The sequence below is a fragment of the Felis catus genome, chromosome D3, assembly GCF_018350175.1.
Source record: "Felis catus isolate Fca126 chromosome D3, F.catus_Fca126_mat1.0, whole genome shotgun sequence".
Classification (NCBI taxonomy): Eukaryota; Metazoa; Chordata; class Mammalia; order Carnivora; family Felidae; genus Felis; species Felis catus.
This window is the reverse complement of record NC_058379.1, coordinates 17,960,428-17,969,738: the sequence shown is the minus strand read 5'-3', so window position 1 is coordinate 17,969,738 and position 9,311 is coordinate 17,960,428. Positions and strand designations below refer to the sequence as shown.

The window sequence follows — 9,311 nt, the reverse complement described above, 5'->3', positions numbered from 1 at the left end:
CTGAGTGGGTTTCTGGCTGGGGGGGGGGGGGGGGGGAGGGGGGGCGGAGCCCTTTGCTGAAATGCAGGATTGGACCAGGCCATGTGGGGGTGCTTGTGCAGTGTGCACGCCAGGGACGGAAGTGAAGAAGGGCTTTTTGGAAGTGAAAGAGAAGCTTCCCTATCATTGAGTCAAGCCAGTACTGATTGCTACGGTACTCCACCTCTCTTACATCCCCATACTGGTCACATCTTCCCAGGAGGACAGCAGCAGCCCATTCCCTGGTCTCCCTCAAACCTTCCGCCACACAGTCCATTCCCTACCCGGCAGCCAAGAGCTTTCTGGAGCCCATCCCTATGTGCCACTCTTCTTGCTTCCCTCCGCAGGCCCTGGCCTCTGACGGACAAATAACCTTCCCGTTTCCAGGCCTTTGTGCATGCTGCCACCAACCCCCCAACCTCCAGGCTGTCTCCCCCGCCCTTCCCCCGTTAATCCTGCTCTCCTGTCAGGCCTCAGAGCAAATGTCCCTTTCTCCGAGAAGCCTTCCCTGACTTCCCAAGGAGTTGGCTGGGTTTATGGACACAGAAAGAACTCATATAAAAACATTAGCAAAATAATTTATAAATGTGCCTAGTCATTCGATTCACTCCTGTAAAAGACCTGAGGACAGGCCCGATCTGACTTGCGCACTGTTGAATATTCCATGCCTGACACTTAGCAGGTGCTCAATATTTCACAAACGAATGAATGAAGGAACGAATGAATTTCTGCAGACTGCCGAGGGTTTTTATCTCCCGGTCCCTGCGCTTCCCCTCCTGCGCAGTCGCCGGGCCTCGCTTTCCCGCCTGCTCAACGGGCGAGCCCCCTGGGGGCGGACGTGCCCGCGGAAGCGCGCGGCCCTGGTCCCCAGACCCGAGGGCCGGGCGCGCGGGGGAGGCTGCCGGGGCCTCCAGCGGCCGCTCCGGGCTCCCGTGCCGCGCACGCGCACGCGCGCCGCCCCGCGCCCCGCCTTCCCCCCCCTCCCCGCCGCAGCGCTCCGGGCCCGGCGCGCGCCGGCGCGGGAGGCGGGAGGCGGGTGGCGGGGGCGGTGGACGCCGAGGGGGAGGGGCGGCCCGGCCCGGCTCGGCCCGGCCGCCCGCGCGCGGCTGCTCTAGCGCCCCGGGCCCGGCCCGGGCGGCGGCGGCGGCGGCAGCGGCGGCTCTAGCCGGAGGCCTCGGCGGCGCCCGTGCGCCGCGCCGCAGCCATGGCCCTGGTGACCCTGCAGCGCTCGCCCACGCCCAGCGCCGCCTCCTCCTCGGCCAGCAACAGCGAGGTGAGCCCCGGGCCCGCGGCCCCGGCCCGGCCGAGCAGCCGCTGCTCCAGGCCTGGGCCGCGAGTGCGGGGCGGAGGGCGCCCGGGCCCTGCGGAGACCTCGCGGTGCGACCGTGTCTGGGCAGCCGGCCTCGGGTTACTGTGCGGGAGACCGAGAGTGTCACCCCGTCTGTGTGTGGAGCCGTGACCTCTGTTTGGGGGTGACTTTCAGGGAGACTGTAGGTGCGGGTGTGACCTCTGTCTGGGGGTGGCCCTGCGTGAGACTGTGTGTGCGTGTGTGACTGATCCCCGTCTGCGGGTGACAGTGTGGCAGACTGGGTGTGCGACCGGGACTCCTAGTTGGCGACTTTGGGAGATGCTGGTTCTGAGATTCGTGGCCCTGTGGCTGTTCTAGGCCCCTACCCTGCGATCCTGGCTGTGTATGGGAGACTGTGTGTGACGGCGGCCGGTCTGCTGGGAAACTGCACCCGCCCGATGCTGTGACAGAGGCCCCCCGGGGAGGGTGGGGGGAGGTGCCCCTGGGAATGTTTGAGATTGTTTCCCGACTGCGCGCCCCTGGAGGTCTGTCTCTCTGGGGCCCGTGTCACTGTGTGTCAGTGACCGAGTGAGCTCAGGGCGCTTGTGTGACTGGGTGTCTTGTCTTTGTGTGTGGCTGAGTCTGGATTTTTTCCTTTTTGAAATGTCCTTCGGGACTGCATGTTTGTGTGTATCTGGCTGTGTGGCTGGGGCCGATTCCGGGGTTCCTGTAGTTGCACGGTGCATTCTGGGGGCTGAGAGTGCACCGAGGCACCCTGCGGGGTTCTGTGTGTCCCTGTGCCACCAGGCCTGTGTTGGCCGGCTCCTTCTTGTCCTGGAGTAGATTGGGGAATGGGTCCTCTGAGCCTGGGTCCTCCAGCAGCTGCAGGGCTGACCCTCTTGTCCCCTACTGTCCCACTTTCTCTCGGAGAACTGTAGCCTCTGGTCTACACTCCTATCCGTGGCACAGGCCGAGTGTTGGCCTAAAGATAGAGCAGCTGGAGGAGGAGTTTGGGGACTGTTTAGAGAAGGGAGAGAAGTCTGGAGGAGCCCTGCAGGCCCAGGAAGTGGCCTCCCCAGCAACTGAGGGATTCCAGCCCCTTCTCTGTAGAGGAAATTGATAACACGGAAAGGTTTGTGTGTGTTTGCGAGAGACCAGGAGAGAAGAGGAACCAGTTTGGGGGTAGCTCTTCAGCCTGTTTCACCAGGAACAGTGGGAACATTTTCAGAGAGGGGGCAAGACCGAACCCCTATGCATAGCCCCCTCTTCTCCAGGAGAGGCCGTTAATGAGTTCCCTTGTCTGCAGACAGGATTCTGCAAGTCGATCGCAGGGAAAAGAACACGGGTGGCCAATTGCCTGCCACTGAGAATTCAGGCAGCAGTAACTTCTCTCCTCCCCACACAGACATCTGTTCTCCTCCATCATTCCGATTCATGCCGTCTTGCAGTTCCCAGAGTACTTCGAAGCACTTAATCTCATGTTCTCAAAACTATGAGGTGAGGGAAGGGTTCGGCTTCAGTAAGGGATTACGCAGAAGGCCTCTCAGCCTCAGTCTTCGTTTCGATTCCTGACCTCTTCCTGTCTGAGACACGGTTTTTTGTTTGTTTTAAAAAAAATTTTTTTTTAAGTTTACTTACTTATTTTGAGAGAGAGGGAGAAAGAGAATCCCAAGCAGGCTCCGTGCTGTTAGCACAGAGCCCAGCACGGGGCTGAGACTCGTGAATCTTGAGATCATGACGTGAGCCTCAGTCGAGACTCGGACACTTAACTGACTGAGCCACCCAGGTGCCCCTGAGACACGGTTTTTAAATTTTATGTTATTATCTTTTAGCTGAGATACAATTCACATATCATCCATTCACCATTTCAGACTGTACAATTTCAGACCATTTTAACGCCTTTTAGTATACTGACAGGGTTGCACGACCATCACTCCCAGAAAGAACCCTCCCCCCCGTAGCCATCACCTGTGGCCCCCGTCTCCCCGCCCTTACCCTGCTCTCCCCAGATTCTAGGTTTCCACTGATTATTTGTGTTGTCCCCATAGATTCACCCGTTCTGGACATTTTGTATGAGTAGAATCCTACAATAAGGTGACCTTTTGTGTCTGGACTCTTGTCACTTAGCGTAACGTCCGCAAGGTTCAACCGTGTTGCAGCATGGGTCAATACTACACTCCTTTTTATTGCCAAATAATATTCCACTGCATGGGTGAATCGCGTGTTGTGGGACATTGGGGTCCTCTCCACGAGACACATTTAAAACTGTTCTACAGAGCGTTATTTTTACCAAGCGCCAATGACCCGGTAAACATGAGACTGAAACTCAACCGCCTTTTATTTACCGTTAGTAGAGCAGCAGCTTTAATTGCCCAGTGAACTAGCCGAGGTTGGGATGTTCCCTGGAAGGCGAGGCTTTCTTCCAGATGGAGTGAGGCGCAAAGAAGCAAGAGACGATACGGAGAGAGTAGGCACGTGTGCGTGGAGTCAGGAGACGCGGGTCCAGGCCGGCTGGGCCCCTGCTCTGACGTTCCTTCGGCCTCAGCTCCTGCAAAAGGGCTGGCTTCCCTCTTAACGTGTGTTGTGGGCACATCCTACAGCTTTCTTTGGAATAACTGACCTTACCTCGCCTTCATTTCACTCCTGGGAATCCCAGAGAACGACCGAGAATGAAGTGGCTTTGAGGTCTGTACCCCTAAATCACTTCCTTAACTGCTCAAAATGCAACTCCTCCTCTGAGTCAGAGACTCCCCGAGCGGCCGTTTCCTGACTCAGCCCATTCGGCGTGGGAACGGGGAACTCAGCCTGACCGGCAAAGCAGTTCTCCTCTCTTAATTTCCCCCCCTCCCCCCATCTTCAGTTATCTCATTTATGTCATTTTTACTGTCAGTCTTATCTCGTTCCTCTGTGAGAACAAGCAAAAGCACAACAGCGGATAAATCAATAACTTTCAAGAATGGGTTGTAACGTTGTTATTTTTGACAAGCGTTCAAGGTGACTAATATTTATGGGCAGATCTCCAGTCTCTTTTTCTTTGGGGGGGGTGGGGACGTCGGATCAGGGTTTCTCAACCTTGGCACTGCTGACGCTGGGGCCAGAAAATTCGATGTCTTGTGCATCGTGGCACGTTTCGCGTCACCCGGTCCTCCGCCCACTAGATGCCAGCAGCATCCTGTCAAAAAAGGCTCCAGATATTGCCCAGTGTCCCCTACTGAGAAAAATTTGTCCCCGGTTGAGGACCACCGGGTTAGACCCAACATCCTCTTCTAAGTTTGTGGTGGTGGCGGCGTGTGAGTTGTTTACGCTTGGCTCTGGGACGGAAGCTCCTGGCCCTGTGGTCAGTGAAGGCTTGCCTGAATTTTCCACTTCTCTGTGGCGTAGGGAGCGTGAGAACTGGCCACGAGTGTCTGCTTTGGACATACAGGATCTTAATACAGTTTAGGGACTCCGGGACTCTCTGGTGTATTTCTCCTCCTTTGTTGGAACCACCACCTCTGCTCTGTGTCCCTTGCCACTCAGGCCCCCTTCCTCTCGTGAGCTCCGTACTCTTTTCCCATCACTGCTGTCTTCTGCCTGGTCTCTGTCCTCGTTCAGCCTTGCATCTCTCCCAGGGCATCACTCCTTGCCAGGTTTCTCGTTCCTAGTCAGCGGGTTCCGGGGGTGCAGAGTTGTTGGAGGGGGGGGCGGGGGCGGTCGTTTTCTTATTTCAGTTTTCTCCTTGAAGGCAAGAAGGGGGGAAATGGCAATCGGGGCGTAAGTCCTAATTGCTTTCAGATTCTAACCCCCCTGGCCTTTAAACTTTTAGAAAATATCAAATGTCCATTTCTCTTGTTTATGTAAATAAACCGATAGCCTAGAAAGTTTTATATTCAACATTGAAGCCTTTTTGAGAACCACCAAGAGCTTTTGAGACCCACAGACAGACAGGCTGCTCCTGGCCACCTTCCGTCATGAAAGACTTGCCTGGAATGGTTTTTCCTTTTTTTTTTTTTTTTTTTTAACCCATGTGTTGGGGCTTACAATGGTGTTGATCACTCAGCTATGGCCTGGGTTGAAGGAGGAAATAGATGCTCTTAAAACATAGCCCCCCCCCCTCCCCTCAGAAAACAGGGTGAGATCCAAAACAAGCTTGGAAAGTTGAGAAGAGTGTGTTGAACGACACCAGGTAGGAATAGTCCAGTCAACAGGAATCCATGCACGACGGGGCGTTAGGAATGTGGGTAACCACTGGGAAGCCTGAAAATTCCTCCATGGAAGTTACTCAGAGGGACAGCGGAGCAGGGTTGCCAAGGAAAGGGTGCGACCGTGTAGAAAGAGCCAGGTGTCCTGGACACCTGTATCTTTTTCAGACATCAGAGCAGAAAATGTGAGACTCGTGTCCGTGGCTCATTGCCCAGGGGTGTCTGTGACGTGACGTTCTCTTTCTTTCTCTGTAGCTGGAGGCTGGCAGCGATGAAGATCGAAAGGTAAACCTCAGGTAAGCAGCCTTAATTTTCATTCCTAAGTCTTTCTTCCAAGCAGGCTGAATACTCTCGTCCCGTGCCAAAAGAGAGAACCCTTGAAATAGAACACACCAGCTTTTTGCAGTAGAGCTTTCAAAATGATGCCCAAAGCACGTTGCAAAGGTAGCGCTTGAACTTTTGTACAGATGTTTAACTCTAAACAGCTTTAAAAAACGTCGTCGTTTAGAAAAGAAGGAAAATCGTGGCCAGAATCCCACTACCCCTCCTGCTTTACCGTTAGGCACGTCTCTAGATAACTTCCTTCTAGATTTTACCTCTGCCTTTGAGAAAACTAGTCATGGTAATGTTCTCACTTTTCCATCCTGCTTTTGATAAGGTGTTCTTCTGAGGTAAGCACATTGCTGATTGGAAACGGGCATCCTACCCCCTGAGTTTAATTCAAGGTGGGTTTTTTTGTGCTTGTGAGAAATCTTTCAGTACACTCTTTTTTTTTTTTCTTCAACGTTTTTATTTATTTTTGGGACAGAGAGAGACAGAACATGAACGGGGGAGGGGCAGAGAGAGAGGGAGACACAGAATCGGAAACAGGCTCCAGGCTCGGAGCCATCAGCCCAGAGCCTGACGCGGGGCTCGAACTCACGGACCGCGAGATTGTGACCTGGCTGAAGTCGGACGCTTAACCGACTGCGCCACCCAGGCGCCCCTCAGTACATTCTTTTTAAAGACTTCCCCAAGCTGTGGTCCCCAGCTGCTGTATCCCCTGGTAGACCCCAAAAGCATTTTTATTTTTCTTTGCCAAAAAGCAAGGCCGCCTTTTGGGTGTTTTGTTTACAGAAGATGTAGCACTCCCTTCTGTAATGTGTTCTTATCATATCATGCATTCTAGGCTAGGGTGCCAGTCTTAAACTCTGACTCTCAGAGTCTAAAAAAGTAAATAGAGTTCCAAGGATATTAGTCTTAAAAAAAAAAAAATGTCTGTTTCATCTTAGGAGGAGGAAAACTAATTGGAAAAGGGAATGTGTGTTCAGAAACTGGGGTCCACCATTCATTACGGGGAGCAGGATATTCTGGTTAAGCTCACATACAGAAGTGGTAAAAACATGCTTTTAACCTGTCTCTGAAGGTTTTGTGTCTTTGAGCGAAAGGCAAGAAAACACTTTTATTGTGGCGTGCGTTATTTCCAAAGATTGTACGTGGAGGGAAGCAATAGCCTACAAAACCCAGAGATGTCTTATTTCAGTGGCTGGGCCCTCACTTTAACGTTCCCCTGGGGGACGATGACAGATTTACTCTGTCACTCGGGGCGTTCGGTTGCTCAGGGTCGAGGTCAGGGCTCCAAGGCTGGAATCAGCCACACTCCCAACTGGGGGCAGTAACGGGCCATGTTGTGGATCAGACTCGTGCTCGGCTCTCTTCTGCGGAGGCGAAGAGGGGAAGAAGTGCAAGTGGCTCTTGGGAGGCTGTCTGGGGGAGGAAGTGCCGGCCGAAGGGCAGGACCAGCAGCCCGGAAGCCTGTGCCGGCACCTCTCCTGCCCCAGCCTCCCTGCAGCGCTTACCTGGAGCCGGAACGTCTTCCACCCCTGAGCCCTCCCCTTTCTTTCGGGGCTCTTGCCCTGGACAAAGTATTTAGCTCTCTCACTTAGATTGTCTTTGGGGACGAAGAACTACTGTTTCGTTTTGGGGTTTTTTTCCAAATCGCCCTTAATTAGCAGACGGCATAGTGTCGTGAATTCTTTCACTTCATAAGAACTCACAAATAGCGGTGATCTGAAGATGCGTGCACCCTGGGGGCCAGTAAAAGGCCCCTTTCTGTGCACGGTTTGGAGCTGGAGCGGACCTCGCAAAGGGAAGGGAAGTCCGCTCTGCACATTGCCATGCTTAATCCTCTCACCGGCCCTGGGAGGGTTTTCCCAGTTTACAGGGGAGGAGCCTGAGGCCCAGGGTTGCACGCGGCAGGTACCGTATTTGAAGCGAGGCCTCTGTGGCCTCCAACACCTGGGTTGACCATAGGACGCCGCCTTTCCGGAGACCGGTGTCGTGGTTTGCTGGAGTCAGCTGTCCAGGAGTCAGACGTCCAGGTGAGGGAGCCTGCCTGCCACCAGCTGGTTGGAGGCATTGCCAGGGCCGGGACCGGGGAGCCCCGCTAACTTGGGGCGGTGCCTCCTGGATGTCTGCTGCCCGCGGGAATCCCTCACCGTTGTTACCAGCCGGCCCCGCCACCCACCCCTGTGAGCCCTGGGGGACCCTCGCCTGGAGCCGGGGACCTGGGCTCTGAGCTTGTCCTCCCGGGTTCCCTTCTCAGCCGCTCTTCCCCCACCTTGGCCTCGCTCCCCATTTTCAGGCCGACGACTCCATCCTGTTGGCTTTTTTTTTTCACTGTTTATTTATTTCAAGAGAAAGAGTGTGAGTGGGGAAGAGGCACAGAGAGAGGGGGATAGAGAATGCCAAGCAGGCTCTGCGCTCTCAGCACAGAGCCTGACGCGGGGCTCGATCCCACCAACCGTGAGATCGTGACCTGAGCCGAGATCGAGAGTCGGACGCTTAACCAACTGAGCTGCCTAGGCGCCCCTCCATCCTGCTTTCTTTTTTAATTTTTTTTTTTTTAACATTTATTCATCTTTGAGAGACAGAGAAAGAGCATGAGTGGGGGAAGAGCAGAGAGAGAGGCAGACACAGAATCTGAAGCGGGCTCCAAGCTCTAAGCTGTCAGCACAGAGCCCACCATGGGGCTTGAACTCCCGAACCAGGAGATCATGACCTGAGCTGAAGTCGGATGCTCAACCGACTGAGCCACCCAGGCGCCCCTAAATATTTATTTATTTTTGAGAGGCAGGTTGGGGGAGAGTACAAGCGGGAGAGGGGCAGAGAGAAAAGGAGACACAGAATCCGAAGCAGGCTCCAGGCTCCGAGCTGTCAGCACAGAGCCCGATGCGGGGCTCAAACCCACGAACTTTGAGATCATGACCTGAGCCAAAGTCAGACGCTTAACCTGAGCCACCCAGGCGCCCCTCCATCCTGCTTTCTAACCCTTGTAGCAGACAGGAGAAGCTATGGTGGCCTGCTTTAAGCTTTGACGGAAACCCATTGACATCCATGTGTTCGTTTGCATTTTCAAGCCTTTGCTCCTCAGGCTTCTAGAAGAATTAATGGAATAGTCAGTTGTGTTTGCTCATCTGGGCCGGGAGGGGATTTCTCTGTGCTTCAGGTTGGTTTTGAAGGGTTGCCGGCAGGCAGAAAAACTGGGGACAGCGGGATATTCCTCTCTCCCCTCCCCTCTATCTACCTTTAATCGAAAGTTCTCATCTTTGGGGCGCCTGGGTGGCTCAGTTGCCTGAGCGTCTGACTTCAGCTCAGGTCATGATCTCACGGTTCGTGAGTTCGAGCCCCGCATCGGGCTCTGCACTGACAGTGCGGAGCCTGGAACTTGCTTCGGATTCTGTGTCTCCCTCTCTCTCTCTGCCCCTCCCCTGCTGTCTCTCTCTCTCTCTCTCTCTCTCTCTCTCTCTCTCAAAAGTGAATAAATAAACTAAAAAAAAAAAAAA

At 54.3% G+C, this 9,311-nt stretch overlaps 1 protein-coding gene across 3 annotated transcripts in view; it reads left to right on the top strand.

Moving 5' to 3' along the window:
• The first annotated feature begins 1,095 nt into the window (after positions 1–1,095).
• The window catches only part of SSH1 (slingshot protein phosphatase 1), a 60,487-nt gene continuing 52,271 nt past the window's right edge, over positions 1,096–9,311 (top strand). For 2 of the 3 annotated variants that reach the window (XM_023241507.2, XM_023241505.2), the window contains exons 1-2: positions 1,096–1,291; positions 5,743–5,783. In XM_023241507.2, the coding sequence (XP_023097275.2) occupies positions 1,223–1,291; positions 5,743–5,783 (110 nt within the window). In that variant the 5' untranslated portion in view covers positions 1,096–1,222. The remainder of the gene's footprint in view (positions 1,292–5,742; positions 5,784–9,311) is intronic. The other variant, XM_023241508.2, reaches the window with a different exon arrangement.